General features: G+C 44.1%; 1 protein-coding gene across 2 annotated transcripts in view; it reads left to right on the top strand.

Moving 5' to 3' along the window:
- CUX1 (cut like homeobox 1) overlaps positions 1–22,834 on the top strand; it is a 332,631-nt gene that overhangs the window by 284,391 nt on the left and 25,406 nt on the right. Inside the window, exons 23-24 of one of the 2 annotated variants that reach the window (XM_055001347.1) lie at positions 4,440–4,704; positions 6,892–9,725. The exons of the other annotated variant lie outside the window; for it this stretch is intronic. Of the exons in view, the coding sequence (XP_054857322.1) occupies positions 4,440–4,704; positions 6,892–7,612 (986 nt within the window). The 3' untranslated portion in view covers positions 7,613–9,725. Of the gene's footprint in view, positions 1–4,439; positions 4,705–6,891; positions 9,726–22,834 lie in introns of those variants that run through there. 2 annotated transcript variants of the gene reach the window in all.

The raw sequence follows: 22,834 nt of genomic DNA, 5'->3' as shown, positions 1-22,834 counted from the left end.
AGGCAAATTGCAAACCACCTCTGCTCATCTCTTGCTTTGAAAACCCCACGGTCCTGGGGCTGCAAGGAGTCGCTTGCAACTTGATGGCGCTTAATTATTTATTTGGGAATTCTAGAAACATAGATCACTAATCATTGTCCTCACATATAGGTGTGGGCTGTTGGTTCATTAGCAGAGCATCTGCGTTGCATGCAAAGGATCTCTTGTTCAATTCCTAGCAACATTTCTGGTTCAAAGATCTTAAGTAGCAAATGCTGGTGGGAGGGAGACTTTCTACTTCCGCAGAGGTAGGGCTAGATGGACTCATCATGAAAAGGCCTCGTATGCATTTGCCCGGAGGCTAACCATAGACACAAGTGGACAAGAAATCCTCCAGCTCTCCCTTGGAACGAACGGGAGAGTCTCAGGCCACAGTACATGTTAGAACTGGAAGGAGGAGGAGGAGTTAGACCAGTCCGATCTACGTGGGCTTGGGGATGGGGTGGGGGAGCTTGTTCCCCTCTCCTCCCACCCCAGGGGACCTTGCAAAACGTCGATCATCGTGAGGCGATGCCAGCAGACGTCCCCTATTGAGGACAGAGGAGGCCAATGCTGTGATTCCACAGGTCTCAGTCGCCCTCTTGTGATCAAATCGTTGATAACACCTTCTACTGTTCGTTCAGAACTGATGAGTCTATGTAGCTGTAAATACTCTCCCTGACCCATTGTGGCGAGAAGGCAGGGTTCTGAATCAGCAAGTGCCTGGTTGGAATTTTGTTTCTGCTGTACCACTCAGTAGGAGGTTTCCTACGAGCCACTCTCTCAGAATCCCTTCTGTAGTATGAGAGTAGTAATAAACAGGGTTTTTTTCTGGGAAAAGAGGTGGTGGAACTCAGTAGTTTGACCTCGGAGAAAATGGTCACATGGCTGGTGGCCCCGCCCCCTGATCTCCTGACAGAGGCAAGTTGAGATTGCCCTCATGCGGAGGGCAGTCTAAACTCCCCTCTGTCTGGAGATCAGGGGGCGGGGCCACCAGCCATGTGACCATTTTCAAGAGGTTCCGGAACTCCGTTCCACCGCGTTCCCACTGAAAAAAAGCCCTGGTAATAAACCTGGCCTACTGGAGAAGACCATTTCAAGAAGTACAAGATAATGTGTGTGAAACATTTTGAAGATTCCAAAGTGCTAAGCATTATTATATAGGAAAGAAATGGTATCATAAATCATTGGAAAGAATGTCCAATTTTGATCATTTGGGGGGGCTTGGTTCTGTAGTAAACCTAATAATAATAATAATAACAACAACAACAACATTCTATTTATATACCGCCCTTCAGGAGAACTTAATGCCCACTCAGAGCGGTTTACAAAATATGTTGTTGTTATCCCCACAACAAAACACCCTGTGAGGTTGGTGGGGCTGAAAGAGCTCCAGAGAGCCTTGACTAGCCCAAGGTCACCCAGCTGGCTTCAAGTGGAGGAGTGGGGAATCAAACCTGGTTCTCCAGATTAGAGTCCCGCGCTCTTAACCACTACACCAAACTGACACCTAAACTAAAATTAGATAGTCTTAAAAAAGAAGTGTGCCATTATCTCTCAGCTCCTCTGATTTAAAAATCATCTGCCAACGAATTGACTAAAACACCAATTTTCAACCTTGCAGAGGTCAAAGACCATTTTATAAGACCAGGTGGAGTCCTATTGGCTGAACATCACCTGCCCCTTGATGAATTAGTAGCTGCAATTTCACCCTCCATCATCTGCCTGTGTTGGTGGTGCTGAAGCACAGTAGAGGGCAAGCTGGCAGGCAGATCTTTCTGCGGGGAAGAAGCTACAACAGTAGTGCAAATTAAGATGGCCTGGCCTGGCAACCATCAGGAACCAGGGAGGGGCTATGGGGGGGGGATGACCATCAGCTGATGGCATGATGTCATTTCTGGGAACCCCCAGAAGTGATGTCATACCTTTCTAGGAATTGGCCGAAACATTGGCCATAGAGTTTTCAGTGATTTCTAGAAAGGCATGACATAATTTCCAGGTTTTCCCAGAAGTGATGTCACACCATCAGGCAGTTTTCTTTTTTATTTTTCTCCTGCCACTGCTCAGAGAAGCAGGAAATGTCAGCTGAGGATGAGGGATCTCCCACCGGGTGGCTTGCATCCCTGTTGCTGGGAATTAAGAATTTACTGCTAGAGCCACCAGCGCAAGACCCCTGAAGCCTTATGCTGTTTTTCCTCTTACGCATGACAGTCATGGCTATTAGGTGACTTTATGGCCTTCCTCTGAACCCAGGTCTTTTGCCGTGATAGAAAGCAGGTGGTCAGGTGGCAAGGAAATAGGCCGACCCCCAGGGTTGCAGTGAAGCAGTTTGTTTGGTTAAAAAAGGAGGAAACCTTAAAATAGTTAGCGGCAATGGCTACCATACCTTTTTGGAGGCCCCCTTTCAAATCCCTGCTCACGACACCTGGCCTTTGTGCAAAATGGCTGTCCTACAGCCTAACCTTCCTCTTAAAAATTGTTTTTTAACCAGACTCAATCCCAACTCCTCTGAGCAGGTTACAGCCAATTGAAACATTTTAAACAAAAAGGTTAGACAAGTGTTAAAACCCATCACACACATTCTTTGCCACTGGTTCCTAGTCACCCCTTTGAGAGCCCTCTCCCCAGTCCCGATTTAGATCATGAGATTCTCAATCATAAACATTCCCATTCCAGCACATTACAGTGGGATTAAAACTCCTATTGTTTTGGCTGCTGTGCCCAGGAGTCTGTGCTACCTGCAGTTCGGCAGGACCGCAGGTTAAAATACCCAGAATATGGAATCAATTTCCTGACAACTCTTGTGCTTCTTTTTCCTTTCTTGCTGTCGTACTGATCGTGGCAAATAAAAGATGGCATCTGCATGAGTGAAGCTGGCTGCATTTTCAGAAGCCAGAGAGGTGCATCTCCCCATGTGACTATCCAGGGAGAGAGAGAGAGAGAGATTAGCATGCCAATTAAATCAAGGCAGATGTTCTCCATTTACATAATTGTGGAGATTGCAGAATACAGCTTTTCTTGCTGCAGAATTTGATTGGGCTCAGCCTCGCTTATAGGCAAGTGAAGCCAAAAATATCACTACTAATTTAAGGTCAATACACAAAGTGGGCTGTTAAATTGAGGGTGAGGGAGAACAGGACCACCACCCAAAATAAATGGGTTCCCATACAATCCTAACTTTTTTTTCATTTTTTTTTCTGTGGGAGGTTGTGCGCGAGAGTTTCCCACTGTCCTACGCACAAAGTCGGTCTCCAGGTAAATGCGTACATCAGATGTGATTAAAGCAGAATCCTCCAGAGAATGTTTGCAATTTGAATTCCCTAAAGTTTCTGAACCTACCACTTAAATTCTCCCGTCAGTTTTCGACAATGTATTTATATGTTTTTATGTGCACTGAGCATTTTATTGTACCCCGCCCTGAGCCCGTTCACGGGGAGGGCGGACTAAATACCAAATGAATGAATGAATGAATGAATGAATGAATGAATGAATGAATGTGGAGGACAGAAGCCCAAACACCAGAAATGGCTATCCCCCTGCACTCATGGTCCACAAGCAAACAAGCATAAAATAAACACCCCCCACATCCCCTTCCCTAATTCCTGATGCACACACCCAGCAGATTAGAGCAGAGTCCCCTGTTATGTTCTCCCACACGCATACACAGGGCTTTTTTTCAGCAGGAATGCAGTGGAACGGAGTTCCGGAACCTCTTGAAAATGGTCACATGGCTGGTGGCCCCGCCCCCTGATCTCCAAACAGAGGGGAGTTTAGATCGCCCTCCACACCGCTTGCAATCCAACCTCCCCTCTGTCTGGAGATCAGGGGGCGGGGCCACCAGCCATGTGACCCTTTTCTCCGAGGGCAACCCACTGAGTTCCGCCACCTCTTTTCCCAGGAAAAAAGCCCTGCACATACATATATTCCCCTTCTTGATTGGGGAAGGAATTCCATGTGTAATACAATAAAATGAGATTGCAGCTGCAGAGCACTTTGGACCCTGAAATATTAGCTAAAACTTGGGTGGAGCCAAGAGGCAACAGCTGCTGACAACAATTAAAGTGGAGAGAAGCGGTAGTATCTCCTGGAGAATGACTTGGCAGATCAGAAAGCACCAGCTGCATTGTTTCCTGAGAACTGGGGGGTCGTTCATTCTGGGGGTTACAGGAGAGGGCACAGCTCAGTGCTGCAGAAGGCCACAAGTTCAACCCCTGACATCACCAGTTAAAGGATTTCGGGTAGCGGGTCTGAGAAAGAACCTCTTCCTAAGATCTGGAAATCACCATTACTCGAGTAATGGACAGGACCACTTCATGCATTCTTCTGTTTCCAGCTGCCCCAGAAGCAGCCACAATTGCAGTCTGGTCAGGGTTTGGTTTGGCACTGCTTATCATCTGACCTTATCATCTTCTCTCTTTCAGCGTACATGAAACGACGGCACAGCTCAGTTAGCGACAGCCAGCCTTCCGAGTCTTCTTCGGCTGGGATAGATTACAGCCAGGGGGCCAGCCCTCAGCCGCAGCATCAGCTGAAGAAACCCCGCGTGGTGTTGGCCCCGGAAGAGAAGGAAGCTCTGAAGCGAGCCTATCAGCAAAAGCCATACCCATCTCCAAAAACCATTGAGGAGCTCGCCACCCAGCTCAACCTGAAGACCAGCACCGTCATTAATTGGTTCCACAATTACAGGTAGAGTCTGTGGCTCTGTACGGCTTCACCAGCTAGACAGTCTAATAGAGAACTGACTTATTTCTTCTTGTAAAACCAGCAGCATTGATGACTCAGTTCACGTGCACCATTTCCAGGTCACCCAGACCATGGTTTATAGGACTATGAACCGTCGCCATGCTTGCTCCTTCCCATGCTTGCCCAGAGTCAATTTAGCTCTTGGCTTTAAACGAAATGACTTCCGATTGAGCACAAACCCATAGTTTACCTTTGGATACGAACTACGGTTTGCCTTCCAAATCACAATTGGAAATGGAAAAATCAGCTTAAGTCATATTTTGCCAGTTCCAAGGAACTCCTGAGTCTCCCAGTTTCAGGGGGAAGGGTGTGCATAAACATAAGCGTAGATCCTCTTTGGAGGACTGGAAATACTGCATTACATTGGATCAGACTAAAGGGACCATCTAGTTGAAAGTCGCTGAACAATGCTAGTTTCTTCACGAGGTTGATGGATTTCCTCTCCATTCGGCTGAATGCGGTGTTTTCCATGGTCATAGATCCAGAGGAGTTAGCTGTGTTAGCCTGTAGTCGCAAAATAATAAAGAGTCCAGTAGCACCTTTAAGACTAACCAACTTTATAGTGGCATAAGCCTTCGAGAACCACAGCTCTCTTCATCAGATGCATCTGCCGAAGACAGCTGTGGTTCTCAAAAGCTTACGCTACTATAAAGTTGGTTAGTCTACTGGACTCTTTACTATTTTGCGATTACAGAGTAACATGGCTAACTCCTCTGGATCACTGAACAACACGAAACTCACAAGCAGAGCAAAATGGATGCAGCCTCTTGTTGCTCATTCTCCCCTCCGCAAATACCTGGTCCTCGGAGCTGTGCTCCTTCTGAATAGTCTTTTTTATAAATGAGCATTTCTGGGTTAAAATTGGGGAGGTCAGAATTTTTTTTAATTTTGGCTTTATTTACACCCCACCTTTCTCCTCAATAGAGACCCAAAGCACCCTACATCATTCTCCTCTCTGGTTTTATCCTCACAACAGCCCTGTGAGGTTGGTTAAGCTGAGAGTATGTGACTGGCCCAAAAGGCACCGACACTCTAACCCGTGGCGCAGAGTGGTAAGCTGCAGTACTGCAGCCCAAGCTCTGCTCATGACCTGAGTTCAGTCCTGGCGGAAGACATTCAGCTAGCCAGCTCAAGGTTGACTCAGCCTTCCATCCCTCCGGGGTCGGTAAAATGAGTACCCAGTTTCCTGGGGATAAAGTGTAGATGACTGGGGAAGGCAATGGCAAAACACCCTGTAACAAAAGTCTGCCAAGAAAACATTGTGGTGATGCCACGTCCCCCCCATGGGTCAGTAATGACTCAGTGCTTGCCTTATATGTGACTGGCCCAAAAGGCACCGACACTATAACCACTACACACACTGGCTCCCAGATTACTTTGCAAAGATGGGCGATTGAGATTATTGAGAGGGGTGGATGAACCAGAGAGTATGCAGATTCCTTGTATGTATAAAAAGGTGTTATCAGTTCAGGACAAAAGCTTATTACCTTAAGTCTTGTTCATTGGTACAAATGCACACATACACCCCCCTCCCTCCCTCCCTCCCTCCAGGGAGGACAACCTCTTCCCCACTTTGCAAGCACATATGAACATTTTCTTATGAGTCTCCAGCTTGCAAGTTTACCTTGGAAGTGTGTCTAGCAGATACCTTTCAGATCTCCACGCGGAGATCTGCTCATAGGCTTTTACCTCGTTATATATTGGCAGAACAGTTTGAGTTCAGGCAGAAGGACCTGGATTTGAACTGTCGGGCCACTCATTGTCTCTTAGCCTAACCTACCTCTCAATTTTGTTGCAAGCATAAAAATGGGCCGGTCATTTCCTGCTCCCCCGATCTGTGCCAGCCTGAGTCCTTGAGAGGCAAAATGGGAAATCCAGTTGTTATTAACGTGGTCCAGTTGTTAGAAGGCAGGGCTAGGCTTGGGAGATTTGGGTTCAGATCCCCACTCGGCCCTGAATGTCACTGAGTGACCCTGAGATCAATCACACATGCTCAGCCTAACCTGCCTCACAGTGTCATTGTGGGAAACTCTGTGGGTGCTTAATATTATAAATAATATTTTTATGGATGTATCAGCAGCCCTCTTGACCTTGTTCATTTTGGGATTTTTTTCCTGGGTCCTTGTGCAGATCTCGCATTCGCCGAGAGCTATTCATCGAAGAGATCCAAGCTGGAGGACAGAACCAGGCTGGGACAAGCGACTCTCCTTCTGCTCGGAGCAGCAGGGCAGTCCACAGCTCCGAAGGGGACAGTTGCGACGGTGTGGACGCAGAAGGCCCACCCGAAGCCAAGCCAAGAAGCCTGGAAACCGACGATTACAGCAATGCAACCACGAAGTCTCAGGGAGGGCGAGCAGCGTCAGCTTTCGAAGCAGGGGAAGAGGCACTGCAAGACGCCGGATCTTCAGAGAAAACGGAGACATTCCATTTGGAAATGGAGAGCCTGGAAGATACGGATGACGAGGGCAGGCCGAAAGCGCCACGTCGGAGTTCTCCAGTGGGCTCTCAGCATTCCGGAGAAACTCCGGAGACAACGCCAAACTCTGCTCCGGAAGAGGATGCCTCTACCTCAGCTGCCTCCACCTCGGTCCTTCCGGGGGAGAGCTCCTGCAAGTCGAAGGAGGAAGGTATGGAGAAAATCCCCATTGTGCCAAGTACCAGTTCCACGCCAGCCGCCGGCACTCAGAAAGCCAACTCTCTTGAGAGTTTGTTCGGCTTTCCCGAGGCGGCGTGCTCCAGAAACACACGGGACAACACCCTGAGGAAAAAGAAGGCAGCAAATTTGAACAACATAATCCACCGCTTGGAGAAGGCCGCGAGTCGAGAGGAGCCGTCCGAGTGGGAGTTTTGAGATTACGCTCACCCAACTCTTGAGAGCTGGGGAAGTTGAAAACTTGGACCTCTGCTGGTTTTAATTGTGTCCCGCACTTACCGCCCTGCAGGCCACGGGGCAAAAAAAAAAACGCCATAGGCCAAGGTGCATATATCGAACGAAAGGAGCGTTTCAGCCCAGTTTATGTTTTTTTTGTGTGTGTTTTCGAGGAAGAAAACTGAATTGTGTAGTCAAGCTCTTTTGTACCCCGAAGTGTTTTTCTTAATTGCCCTAAAGTGATTTCCACCATTTCTGGGGGAAAAAAACTCATACAGCTTTTGCCTTTTGCCCTCCGCTTTGGTGTGGGCTTTAAAACAAACAGAAAAAAAATTGTACAATACAAGAAAAAAATCAAACCCACATATTTAAAAGGGGGCTTTTTATCCGCCATCTAATGGCTAAACAGAGTGATAATACACTATTATCTTCTTGAACCAGGAAAAAAAAGTTGGAAGGGGAGATTGCGGGGGGGGGAGGTTTTTTTGTAGCGGTTCAGTTGCCACTAAGAGATTGCACAGTCAACCAGACTCTAAACACACTAGTTTGAATTCCTAAATATTTTCAAGAAAAGAATATTGTTTGAAACTTGGGATTTAAAAAAAAAAACACATTTACTCCACATATTTTTTAAACAAAACAAAAAAAGTCACATCAGGAAAAATATCTTAATTTGTGGTAGCTGACTTCAGTGTGTTTTTTCTTGTAAAGTGGAATAGAAAATTGACCTTGTAGTGCACATTGTTTCATAGCTTTAACCGATTCTGGCCTCTTTACAGGCTGGGATTTGTTTAATACACTCCATTTTAGGCCAAATCAGGACAGGAAAAAAAAAAGAAGAAAAAATAATTCTGAAATCTAGGTATTTTATAATCTGCTTTTTAACCTCTAACCACAGAGCACGCAGATCAGACCTCATTTGTAGGAGGTTTGGGAGACAACTTGGAACGGGGACGTACTTGGTCACTTTCGGTTTGAGTTGTTCAGAGACGGCCTTGCAAATGGGTTCATGCAAGTTACTAGTCCACAGGACATTTTTTCCAGACCATATGTATTTATGTTAGTCATTGGTGCCCTATGGGGCTGGGGGCAGAACACCAGCTTTTGAAGGGGGGAAATGGAATTTGAGAGGCTTTTTATAAACCTACGTTATACATAATTTGTTTTCAATCGTTGATGAAAAAAGAGATTGAGTGGAGGTGTACCTTGGAAGTGAGAAGCATTTACAATGGTTTACATCTTGATAGGAGCTCATCTCATCAACTGCCATGCACTTCCCTTATTGGCATGTCTTAACAGATCTTGCCTGCCACCAGGATAAGAATGAGGCCTCTTTCAGCCAATACTTTTCCACCACTTAATTACTAAATCATGGACGCTGGTCCCACAGCAAGCACTGATTTCTGGGAATGGTGGCAGGGGCAGAGTACACGGCACTTGATTGTCACGGGTGAAACCACAGAACTCCAAAAGGATATGTTGGCATCCCCTCCAAAGCCATCACGCCCCCTCCCAATCACCACCTCTTCCAAAGGCTGATCACAGTACTGGTCCAGATTCCAATGTGTCTCCAATGCCTCCTGTTGTCTACGTGTGTATATGCGTGAGCATAGAGGCGCATGGAAGGACGAGTGCACGTGCGTGTGTGTGTGTTTGTGTGTGTGTGCAATTTTATACGTCTGTATTTTCTTACGTACTTGTGCACGCATAGAGTGCATTTACTGCCACCTGTTTTCAATAAGCTGTTTTATCAGTTATGGCTTCTACAAGTTTTTGCTGACTTAGATTCCTTTTATTGCCATATCTTTAAAAACTAACAATAGATGATTTCGGTATATATATATTTTTTTTGCTTATTTATAGGTGCTGTATTTTATTATCTGATTGTTAGGAAGGGATGGAAAGGGGCAAATATTCTTTAGAGGGATAGACTGCCGGCAGTATTTGGGTATAATTTACAAGATGTAGTTGTCAGACTGTATATTGTTGATGGGCAATTTTTTTTCTGTTTTCTTTTTGTTTGTTTGTTTTGGGCCGTATTGTGTATCATGGAAAAACTTTGTCTTAGGTCAACATCTTCTGATGACACTTTAATGGTGCATTCATTACTTAAGTTCTAATTGCTATTTACTTTTTTGATATAGGGGAACGGGCGCGGGGGGGGGGAGGCGTTCTGATTGAAAAGTATGTTCCCAGCCCAATACACCCAAGATGCTTGCATTAATTTAGTAAGCCCATAAGATGTAAAACCACCTTTAAAAAAAATTGCGTCTTTCATTTTACAGTCTCTCTTCAGAGCATGACAACAGCACTTAGTTACATTCTTCAAAAATGTAAGAGTTCGGTAGCTTTAAAAAAAAATGCCTTTTCATGGCCCAGAACAAAGGCTCTAGGAGGCTCGAAGGCAGGGATGCTTTTACCGTTTCTTCATTGGCTGTCTGAATGTTAGCTTGTGATACATATTTTAAAAAATGAAAGAAAGACATCAGAGCGCTGCTGGTTGATTCTAGCATGGCCAGAGGAGAAAAACTTTCCAAAATGGTGGCAGCATTATCTTTGATTATGGTTGCGAACAAGGAAACCCGAGCTTTGCCGGCAAGCATCGTGCCCTCAATTAAGCACTGCTGCTGCTGCAGAATCTTTGAGTCTCCACTGAAATTCTACACATAATCTCCTTTTCCAAGCAAGTTTGCGTTTTGTCCCAAACACAGACACAAACACCGTGTTTCCATTGGCTCCAGCGTGCACCTGGCAAATAAGTGTGATAGAGCAGGGATTGTGAGCTCGGGATTGCTCTGCACGTCCCCCAGAGAATCTCCCGTTTCCTGCTTAAAACGGAAGGGGGGCCCATTCGTGCATGACTTCGGTGCCCGCACTCAGCAAAAATTTCCCTGCTTCCCTTCCTCTGCAGGCAAGCGTCTGAGTTGGCCATGGAAGATATTTTCTTGCATTCGGAAGATAATTTATATATATTCTTTACCAATAGATTTCCAAGCTTAATTTATTTTTTTCCTCTTCCAGGTAGATAAAAGGATACGGGATGCAGTAAAAAAAAAGTGCGTGTGGTAGGGTTAGTTTTCACATATTTTCCATCATTAAGGCCCATGACCTATTGGTGTTTGGGTCCACGACGTTTGCTTTGCATAACTGTCTGAGGTTTGTCACTCCCGTGATGAACAGGGCAGACTCCCAGCTTAGTATTTGGGGATCTGCTACCTCTCTGGATAAGCAATATTGAAGTGCCTTGAAAAAAATAATAAAATGGGGTAGAGATCGTGTTATGTGGAGCATATCACACAAGCCACATATTCAGAATTCTGTTCCCTGTCCTGCCCCCCGTCTCCAAGTAGGCTGCCAAAACAATTATGTAATGCGCAGCTTTTCTTCTAGGAGCAAAAGGTGGTAGCTCCTAAACAACAGTTCCCAGAGTTAACATGTATTGGGACGAATATTTTTTTAATAAAAAATGCCACTCTGCCCACTTCTGCAAATCCATATCAAGAGCTCTTGAAATTCAGCGTATTTGGGCATTAATAATTTTGTTCTTTTTTGAAGGGTTACTTTGGGGTTGAAGTAAACAGTTGGGATTTAGTCACCATAGGCAGGCCAGCGTTTCTCCGTCAAACTGGCTTCTTCTTTCCCTTGGGCGAGGCGGTTGCTCGGTTTTCTGAACTGGTGAAGTTTTGCTTGGTTGAATGTTGCCCAGACGTTTGAGTCCTCGAGCTGTCAGGATGTGCGGGGTTTCACTAGTGGCAAATCTAACACTAGGGCCTCAGTCTGGACAAGATGCATCGGAACGGGTGGCGTTGTTTGTCATCATACTGCGTCAGCATAGCTCAGAGTTGTATGTTTGGAGCAAACAGCGGCCGATGTTATGCTTTAGGTCTGTTTTTCTGCATGGTGTAGAAGCGGGGTGGGCTTTGTCGAACCTTACCCTTGGATCAATTTCAAAGAATCCTAAAGTCACTGGCCTTTTTAGGAGAATGACGGGGCTCCCCTCCATCAGTCTGACTGGGACCATCTGCTCGTTCCTTCTTCCCTTCCCACAATTGTCTCCTGCAGCGGCGACTCCACCAGGCAAGTAGGCGGCCACTGTCCGAATGTCTTTACCTTCCTCATCTTTCTCCACCCATCTTTTCTTCTGTCTTATCAGCTGGTGTGCAGTCTTGGAAGCTGTAAACCAGCAAGCAAATGGACTATAACTGTAATGAACACATATCTTCAGTCTTCACAGAAGGGGCCATGCCTCAGTGCTCTGCGTCCAAGATTCAATCCCCGTTGCCTCTAGTGAAAAACGTCTCTGGTTACAGGTGTTAGAGAACGGTGCTTTTTCTGCCTGGTGAGCCGCTGCCACTCATCTGGGCTAGAGGAACCGATAGTCTGGCTTATTACGAGATCGCATCCTGCCTCTAGAGCAACCTGCTGGGTATTTCTCCGGTTTTCCTTTTCAGACCTCCCAGGAAGGAGAACCATTGGCCAGACCCCAGCAGCCTCTGGTCACCAGAGAACATTGGGTTTCTTCCAGAATTCATGGTTTTAAGTTTGCACAGCTCATGTGAAAGGAATGACAGGTCACTCTCAACTATGGCTGCAAGACCTCTGCAGCACACAAGGATTTCACGGCAGATAAGTAGCAGTTCCTTGGCAAAAAGGATCGATGTAGAAAGGGTCTCCTAAAGACCAGACGTTGGAGAGGCTTGTTGCTCCAGACCTAAACAGTACACAGTTCCTTCAAGTTTTGCTAATTCCTTTTAAAGGTACGCTCTTTATATATACCACCGTCTACACTGTCCTGTTTTCTTAAAAGGTGACATAATAGATTTAATTAAATGAAGCTATCCCCTGCAGCTTCAGTTCATAGTTTAAGATGCAAGCCTATCTGTGCTCCTTTTGCGACTGCTGAGGAAGGGAGTTCCAAACCTTGAGACTGCATTCAGATATTCTCATGAACTGTGGCTTGATCAAAACCCCAGTTAGCTGTGTTAGATGAATGCAGGCAAGCCATAGCAGTTGTACTAACGCTAGCTTCTGAATTCACAATCCACATTTGATTGAATTGCAATACTCCTGGTTAGAGAGAGCAATTATTGCAAGTTCTCAAGCTGTGTTCATGAGAATGAGCATTTAAATGAGGTCCCGCATGTTCTATGCAAATTTTACAGAAAGTCCCACTGAGTTTAAAGTGCTTAGTCCTAAATTTAAGTGGATGGGTATTGCAGCCTTAATCCCTTTGCAGCAGAAGGCAGTTGACTCAGGGCATGTTTACACCGCTGCCTGCCTCCTCGTGTTTTGTTTTCGGCTCTCTTGCTAATTGCAAATAAATTAATCTCTAGGAAGAACTCTTAAATTGCAACCTGGAAGATCAGCATGGCTTGCCTGTTTAAGCCTTGTACTTAACAGGGATAATGTCCATCACTGTGCCAGTGCGGACATACCAAGGATCATTGTGGGAAATTGACCACTATTTTGGTCCCGGATTTTCCAGTGCAGAACTTGATCCTTTGACTCCAAACACTACCCAGGTTGCGGTGCAAACCTAAGTTGGCTGTTCCCAGAAAGGTCTTGGCTGCATCCCAGAAGAAGCAGCTCAGGCAGGAAACACGCCCCATAGAAGGCTGCTTCTGCCAACAATTCTCGGTTAAAGATACTTTGTTGTGTGGCCAGAAATAAATCGTAATTAGCAATCAGGTCGGAGCTGACCCCCTTGTAGTGCGGCATGTCAGCATGGCGCCATGTAAAAGGAGGCAATAATGTGAAAAACTGAAGTTTAAACTAAGCAGGAGTGATGTGGCTGCGGGCAACACAGTTCTGGCTTTTTAAAAGCTTAGGTAAATCCATCCATGTGTAGCTGACAAATTGCTTCAGGGAAGAGTTGCTAGAATGCTGACTTCTTAACTGCCCCGCATACCCCTTAAGCAAAAGCCAGCCTGTGGTTCTAGACTGAGCGCGCTCGTTTTTTTAAAAAAAACTGAATCTTAAAGACGCAACTGTGATTCTGCATTCGGTGCTGTCAGGAAACATTGTGCGCTTCAAGAAATCTATGCAATCAATGCCCTTGTGTTTTAAGAAAGACGCTCCCGCTTGTTTAAAGAGAAAACAAAGAAGGGGGGGGGGGATGAACTCACCATAATGCCAGTTTTAAGGGGCTGTTTTAATGTTAATCAGACAAGATTAGGCCCCAAAAGCTAGCAAGCAGAAAAATAGCTATCTCGAATATTTCTATCCCACCCTCCCTCCACAAACCTCAGGGTGGCCTAATGGTTCTGCATTTTTGTCCTCATATCATCCCTGTGAGTTTGGTTGAGCTGAGAGGGGCTGTGATTGGTCCAAGGTCAGCCAGCAATCATTGTGGCAGTGGGGTGGGGGATTTGAACCCAGATCCTAGCCTCCAGCACTCTAACCACTATACCACACTCCCTCCTTTTGCTAGCTGTCTCCTAGTATTGCAGCCATCAAAGAACTTTGAATGCTTCTGTCTTCTATACCTCATATTTCTAGTGCAAAGAAAGTAGTTTTAGGCAGCTGAGAAACATAAAATCTTGTGAGAACCAAAATCATGATTAGCCATTATGGAAGGAGGGGTGTACAGACCCAGTTGTTGATAGTGGAAGAATTCTGCTTGTGTGCACAAGGTTGTGATGCTTGCTTGCAGCTGTTGGCCACAGTCCTGGCATGTGTTGCACACACTCTTTCCCAGGACTGAGCTAAGGTGCATATTTCTGGGCTTGGATGTTTTCTTCCCGATCAACCTTACTTAGATGCAATTAACCCCATGTAGTCAGGCCTGTAGCAGAGTAGCTGAGGCAGTCAGATACTTCCAGAGCAACGTACAAGCAATAATTAGCTGGTTTTTAAAAAGAAACTTTGATAATGTACGTTTGATTTTGTCTTTCTGGACGGGCCACAAGCAGGTACGTGTTAACCTCTGAGCAAATTCTTCCATTAGCTCTTCCTTTCATTTATTCATTGGATCTTTCATTCTCTGCTCTGCTTTGCAGTCAGTTATGCAAATATCACCACACACACACACACACACACACCCCTGGTGGTGAAAATGGGGAATAAAAATGGGCAACCACATTGCCAAGGGGCAGGAGCTATGAAAATTCCCAGTAGAGACCCTAAAGGTACAGCGGGAATGTGACGTTTGACAATACAAAGCAGCTAAAATCTGAAGTAATTGTCATAATCTTATATTTTAAAGCTATTTAGTTTAGTAAATAATGTTAATAAAATTAACATTAACATTTAATTAATTAACCTTGGGGATACGTCCCCCCCCCTCCCAAAAGCGCCACGTATATCTCAATTTGGACCATTTATCCATTGAGCAGAATAAACCCCGTGTTTGTGTTTTTCTCATATCCACAAGCAAAAGGGCTAGATCATTGGCAGGTGATTATGTTGACAAAAGCTGAACTTTCGGGGAAAGGGCCAGGGCAGCCTCTGAGGCCAAATCCTCGGAGTCACCTGTCTCCATCTGCAGCTGCAGACTCAGGCAAATCCTTTCCAACACAACCAGCTCTGCTATTGAGGGTCTTTGGCATGCCGGGTAAGTGCCCCCTACCCCGCATTAAGTAGCAGACTGTCTCATTTTGACGAGGAAGTAGGTCTGCATCCTGAATAGTCCACCAAAGATTTCTAGAGAGGTTTTCTTCTTCCCCCAAGATTAGCTTTCAGAGAAACAAAAGTCTGTTACCCATCGCAATAGTGCAGGGTATCCAGGGGTCCCTGCTGCATTAGGCAATCTAATCAGGTAATTGGTTTGTCTTTTCTGATTTGGTGTTTTGATTGTGAAGCTTCACAATTGCTGCCGCCGCCTGCCTTCATGTTGCCCAAGTTGTAAAGGACTTGTTTGTTGTTGTTATTTTTTTTAAAAAAATTCTTGTTCATGGAAGCAGTCTGTTGATTTTTATTTATTTATTTTTGCCCTTCACAATTATTGCAGAAAAGCAGTGTTTTAAAGCTTTTCTCTCCTTGTTAATTTTATAGACTGGCTTTTCTGGCTAAATAGCAAAGGTTTCATGCTCCATTCAGTGAAACCAAAATTTTCCAATTTCCATTGAGAAAAAGTTTTGGGGGAAATACTCCTAAAGTGAACCTGTGCATTAATAAATAACAGACGCCAGTAAATTGCAGATATTTCTACAATCAGAATTGCCCCGATGTATCAGCTTTCAGTCTCCACTTAGCCCCACCATCACCACTAAAAACGCATACTTCGTTCTTCCAAAAGCTTAACCTTAGAATCGAATTTCCCTTCCTGGTGATGATAAGAAGTCAATTTTGTAATAATGCCTCTCCAAGCTTTATTCATCCATTCCTTGCTTGTCGGTATGTACACAACTGCATAATATTTTTTTTTTACAAGATTAAGACTTGCCATCTAAGGCGGCTTCTTGACACCCCTGGCAATAGCTGATTCAACATGACTCAGTAGGAGGAAAGCTTGCCTCACTTAGAGAGATTCCGCACACGTTGGATAATGCACTTCCAATCCTCTTTAGAGATCATGTGGAACAATTTTTCAAGTGTGAAACAAAAAATCCACTTCCAAACGATAGCTAAAGTGCATTGAAAGTGCATTATCCAACGTGTGTGGAATCAGCCTTAGTTGTCTGAATCTGCAGTTTCAGTGGTTTTCAGCCAGTTCTTAATAGGCAAGCAATCCCCCTGCTGAAGTTTCCTTTCTCCGGTCCATTTGCTCTTGTTCAGCATGCCTTTGCAACAGATGACTGAACGTGGGGCGGACACACTATGAAGCAGTCGCAAAAGTCCTTCACTTTGGTTCGTTGGAGAGTTGCCATGCCACTGAAATGCACTCTGAAGTGGCAGTTTGCAGTCCGAACACAAGATAGGCAGTTGAAGAGTTGCTTTTCAGTGCCCTCCATGAGCCCAATAACTGACACACACAAAGGGTTTTCTCCAATTTGGCCCTTCGCATCTTCAGAGACCCACACTTGAGTATCAGAGAAATTATCACCCAAGACATACAGTAATTGGTAAAGTGATACAACTCATAGGTGGAATCCCTTAAAAAGGTTTTAAAATAAGACTTTTTAAAAGAACTCGTAATTTTCTCCTGTAGTTCTTAGAGCGCTGATAGATTGCCAATCATGAGATATTTAGGTATAAACTACGGCTGTTTTCATACTACTAACCTGCTTCCGTAACGTTGCAAAATGTTGTGCAAAAAACGCGGAAGATAGTGTCTTCTCGCGAGAGTTTTGCACGATGTTGCACAAAACTCTCGCAAGAAGATATGTTCCATGGGTTTTGCGCAACCTTTCGCAACGTTACGGAAGCAGGTTAGTAGTATGAAAACGGCCTGCCTCTTCCATGATCAAAAAGGCTTCAGTAAAAGAGGGAGAGAGGAACTTCCATGCGTGGAAAATCGCCATGTATTTCATGCTTCTGATAGTTTTCAAAGCAATAATGTGTCTGTTCATTGCAGTGTAACTTAACTGTTGGCTTCATCAAGAAATAACTAATGAACTGGTTTCATAGACTCGTTTTTTTGCATCTGAAAGGATGAATTAACAGTTTTAAATGGCCCAACTAGTTGTCTGAAAGCCTTGCCGAACTCAAATATTGTTTCCCATTTTAAAAAGTTTCAGATTCAAAATATGACTAGTTCTCTTTGAAATGAATCTCACTGAAATCAGCACCGCTGATCCCAAATCTTACCCTTTATCCTTCGGTCAGACTAGCTGCCCACCAGTTAATCCTAAGCATGCATGACGGCCATCTCTCCTACATTTTCCTTTCACGCCTGTAAAAGGATCTTTGGTGTTTTGAAAGTTTTGCAGAGCTTTTAAGTAATGGGTCTCCAAGCAATAGAGGAACTCATCATAACCTCCTAATTATTTGGATCATTTGACCAGATTGGCATAAGAGTGGGGAATGAGTGGATCCATTTGGTAATTCCCAGAGTCTCTAGCTGTAGCACTTGCCCACCTTATTAACTGTTCTGTGACCAAACTGCCAAAAGACAAGCTGAACTGTAATACGTCACAGTGCAATCCTAAGAAGAGTTACTCCAGTCTAAGCCCATTGGATACTTTTTGCAGAGAGGGTAATTTCATAAACAAAAGTTACCACTTTTGTTGAAAAGAAGGGCAAACTTCAGTTTTTCATTTCTGATTACAGTAACACACTAGACTCCAAACATTCACCAAAAGGATTGCAGTGGTCAGAAGTTAACCTTTCTAATTCATCAGCTGATAGATTGCTTGGTTAATCTGCACTGCTTCAAGTTTGCATTTTGAATCGAGGTAGAACATTGCTAAATTGTATTGCTAATGTTATGTGTATCTCTACTTTGGGTATATCATTTTTAACTTCAGTGGAATATTGTTAGCCTCCGTGGAAATGATCAAATTGAGAGGCCAGATACAAATCTTAAAATAAAAACAAACCAACTTGAAACACTCTCATCCTGTGCATATGATCCTGTCCCCTACATACAGTCTCATGAAATAAGGGAGGGGAAATTGGTTATTTCTGAAACAACAAATAGACCATATGATGGCAAGGGCCTTACAGCCCACATCCTATTAGGAAAGGCACAAAATGAAAATATCTATTCACTGGAATTATCCCTTTGTAGGCATCCCCATAAAATAAGATGTCTTCCTTTCCTTCCTTCCTTCCTTCCTTCCTTCCATTTGTGTATATTCTGGAGAAACTGTTACAGAAGCCAGGCATCTATCCTTCTAACTTTATCAGCTCACCGAGAGCTTGCAGGATCTAGCCTGGGAAACTGAGGCTGAAGTATAACGTGACCCCTAAGAGACATTGGCATGCTTATGGTTCTGTTTTCTCAGTCCCCAGATGAAGTCAATAGAAAAGCAGCCATTGATTTGGATATTGTTTAATCCCGAAGAAAGAACGAGCTCGTGCATCACAAGGACTTGGCAGTTTGTAGCCGGTTAAAGTTGAAAATCCCTTCCCTTCCTTGGGCGTACTTTTTGGAATTACGTGCGTTTGTTACAGCAGGACTGTTACCCGCATCACTGTGTGCGGGCCACCCCTTTTTAATCTCAGATCACCCTAATCCAGTTATCCCTTAACAGCACATGTGGGTACCCGAAAACATCCTTGCCTGCCTGAGATCCTGGAGAGCCGCTGCTGTCTATAGTAGGCAATGCTGAGCTAAGCAGATCAAGTGGTCCAACTCGATCGAAGTCCACACAATGGGTTGTAGGTCATCCGACAAATGGTCTTACTGCTTTGTTTTTGATCCATCTCAGAGGTGTGGGTTTTTATTTTAAATGTCGGGAGTCTTCAAACTGAAGTAACTGTTTTGCTTGCCTTTTTCTGAACTTAGAATTCTACAGATTACGACAGACTCGGACATTGGCATCTTTCTTGGCTATTGAGTTTTCCCTGATAGAGCTTTTCTCCTCTTTCCACATTGTCTTTTTTGGAGGAATGGTCTGTTAAAGCACAAGTAACCTGGATTTCGGTATCTGTCGGAGGATAAAGTTGTGTGATGTGTGTTTTTCAAAAACTCAGCCACAGGTTTATCCTGGTGCATTGCGATGGCGGGGCCCAAAAATAGACATCCCGGGTTGTTGGGAGGCTCTTAATGTTTCAACACATTTTGAAGCCTTTGTGCAATAGAAAATCTTTATTTGGGGGACAATTAGTCTATATTGAGCTTTAAAGTTAACGAGTAATTAGGTGGGAGGATTCTGGCTGTCTGAAGGGTTTACTTGTGGCTCCTTTTAGTTGGTGGGATTTTGGAATTCATACATTGTTAGCACCGTTGGGTGAATAAGTACAACTCATTTTCCAAGGGGGTACATATCACAGTGCACATGTGGTTGTTTCCTGCTGAGGAGGATGGCATCATACGTCCACACCATTTGGCAGGACCATACAGATAACGCCCCTATCCATTGCCACATGGTTACATGCCCTTGCATGCAAACTCTAGTTTATGGATGCTCTATAAATCTCTTAATGTGAAAGCCAGATATGATCAGCTAAAGGTGGTCCTTCACCAGTATTTAATTTAATAACCTTGCCTCCATTTTTGGTACTATTGCCACATGTTACAGATGTTCTATCCCCAATAGTTTTTCTGTAATGTTTCCTTGTGTACAACCAAGTTAGGGCAGATACTACTGCATTACCATGATTGTGCATATTGTCCCATAAAACCTCACTGGTTTGAGCACCCCAAAAAGGTAGTTCTCTATAGTTAATGTGTCTGCAGGTTTAATAGGTATAGAATCGTCCATTTCAGTTTCTTAGTGTCTTGGATTGGAGACTTTTGCAATAAATTCATTCCAGTCTAACTGGGTCTTGTTTAAAAACAAATAGAAAGTTTTCACATCTCTTGCAGTTACCATCAACTGCACTAGTCTGTGATGACATCTGCGTCACAAGCTTCTGTCTCGTCATAAAAACTTGCACACAGTCTGAGCTTGTCTTGTTTGTAATGGAGATTATTTTTTCGCAAGTGCTTTCCAGAGCTTCCTAAATAAGATGGGAATGTCCATGTACACATGGCTGTTATCTAAGCCACTTTTAGGCATACATAGCCGAGCATAGAAAGTTGGCCAGTTGTGTCAGTTGTGCGGCTTGGCGCACACAAGGCTGGTCGGTCGCGATCCATATCATTCCGTCGCCTATTGTGTATTCTTTGTAAATGTGTATAAAATGATTTTATTTCCTGAGATTCTGCCTTGAGAGTTGAGAAGGGCCCAGGTGCAAGAGGAGGAGTGGAAAACGCAGGAGTCAAAAAAGAAAAGGAAGTACCATAAGCCTCCTTGAGCCTGTGGATTGGGTCCATGAAGAAGCATTTGCCCCTTACCTAAAGTGCATTGCGAGCTCAACACTAGGTCAAACCGGGGCGGGGGGGGGGGGTGACTGCTTTCCTGCACAGTTCTTTAACCTGTGGGGTTTTTTTTTCTTCTAATTAAATTTTCCTGGTTATGTCCTCTGAAAAATGCCCATTGCGTAATAACATCTGTGGGTGGTCCGGAAGTGTATAACACACTTGAGAGTGATATGCTTGTGAGTGATATCTTTCACTAGTTTCCTTTTTTAAAAAAAAAGATTGAGCACTTAGTCTCGACTGGCTCAGCAAAGCCCCGTGTGCTATAGTAACTCATAAAATGGCTTTACCCACCTCCCACCTCCGGGGGGAGTTGAAATTCCATTTTAAAGGATTTTTGTATACCCATTGCCCAGTTCTTCATTTTGATGGCATACAGACGCTTGATCTCACCTCTGTTGGGCCAGCATTTCCAAAGCGGAATAGTAAAATGGCTGCCTACTTTGAACACTTGAGGTTTGTGCCCAAATGTAGGTGACCTGCATATCTACAGTCATGCAAAGTCACTTTGCCAAAGTCTTTAGCTTTGTTCTTCAACCCAATTGACACCACAATCTCAGAGCCCTTGGAAGAAACATCTGAATTTGGCCAAGGTGAGGCCAAAGGATCATTCGAGATATTAGTGCCCGAGATGGGAAATCCAAATGCCGCTCCATAGTAACAGTAAAAATATTGACTTCTTTCCTCTTAGTGGAGTCTCTTTTTCTCAGAGCAAGGCTTCTCATTTGGCAAAAAGGGTGTCATTGGATCCATCCCTCAATATACCAAATAGCTGGCAATTTGTTACCCCTTAATGGTGGCTGGCTGCCATGCCCTGCTTGGCAGAATGTCCTTCAAGGATCCTTTTATTCTCTGCACATCGGGCATGCTGAGCTTTTGAGAGACAGAACAGTTTTTAAAAATGGAAACAGAAGTGAGACACTCCTCGCCATAAGAGGCAGTTGAGAGTTTCGGTGTGGAAACATTGTGCAGGATGGTAAAACTTTGACAGAGAGGCAGTAGCTGATGCATAAATAAGTGGAGACTACTGCTCTAGGCAGTGCCATTTCTGTGCAGGACGAAGAGTTTGGACCCAGCTGTTAGGACCCATCCTGCGAACAAGTGTGCCAGGATGCTAAGAAGTTTGTAGGGGGACATCTGTCCCTGTGAGTTAGGCAAAGACTTTCCCACTGCCTCTTGGGCACGGCCTGCTTCAAGACTTTGGGTTTCATTAGGCACAATCCAGAGGGGCCTCTGCTACACTCATTTGCCTAAAGAGTTTCACTTATTTCTGTAGGATAACAATGAGCCCCTTAAGCTACATGCCACATCTTCCAGATCAGTAAAACCAGCCACATATCTTCCCCCTCCCCCGATGTCTTTTTATTTTCATTTTCCTGGGATAGTTTGAACTGAGGCGGCGGGGGTGTGGGTAAAGTAGGGGAGGATCAACTTCTAAAATGATGAGAGAGAACTTGGGTAAAGACTTTGTGTTAATATTTTTTTTTCCTGCAAATAGTCTATGCATTTCTGATGTTGAAAAGCCGTTTTCTGCCCGCTGTTTTCCCAGCCAAAGGGGCACTGTGTGTTCCGTGCTCTGAAAGAAAGAAACGCTCCAAGAATGTCACATGTGTGAATTTGGACGTTAAAATCCAAAGTAAATGGCGCCTAACGTTTTTTGTTTGCTTCCTTAATGTCCCTTCTATCTTTTTTTTTAAATCAAGGACGCAATCCACCAAGAAGTTCTCCTGAACAGTCCCTGTTGAAATGGGTGGCAAGCCCCAGAACGCCCTATGCTGCGTTTGTGCAGCATGCGTCCATCTCAGGGTTGCTTGTGTGAGAAGTCTTCCTGGCAGGTTGCATTCTTAAGAAAGTTACTTTTTTAAAAAAAGAAAATAATTGTTCGTTTGCATTTGTGCAATAACTACTTGCCATTATATCGGGCTAACCTTTGGACTTGCCCTGACTACTAACACAGCACAAAAATAAACTCGAGAAACAAAAAAAGGTGTATTTTTTTCCTGAGAACATTTTTCTTTAAAAAAAAATAAGCTCCATTTTACCCCAGTGTATTTGTGGTGTCCAACATTTTTAGCAGTATTTTATATATAAATATATATATATTATATTATTATTATTTTCCTGTAACGCACTAAGTCTTAGATGTTTTTAGAGCTCGTTTGTTATATTCACAATCACCGATTTTAAAGGAATATCCTCACAGAGATCCAATTGACCAAAAAGAAAGTGTCATTTTTTTTCGTACAAGTAGCTTTGATAAGCCCACATTGTGTTGCTGTGCTTTTTCATCCTTTGTAACATTTTATTTCTTGTTCAGAAGTTTATTAAAAAGTTTTTTTATATGGCTGGCAGTGGCA

The sequence above is a fragment of the Eublepharis macularius genome, chromosome 17 (assembly GCF_028583425.1).
Source record: "Eublepharis macularius isolate TG4126 chromosome 17, MPM_Emac_v1.0, whole genome shotgun sequence".
NCBI classification, from domain to species: Eukaryota; Metazoa; Chordata; class Lepidosauria; order Squamata; family Eublepharidae; genus Eublepharis; species Eublepharis macularius.
The sequence above is the reverse complement of the archived record's forward strand: the minus strand, read 5'-3'. Positions and strand labels throughout refer to the sequence as shown.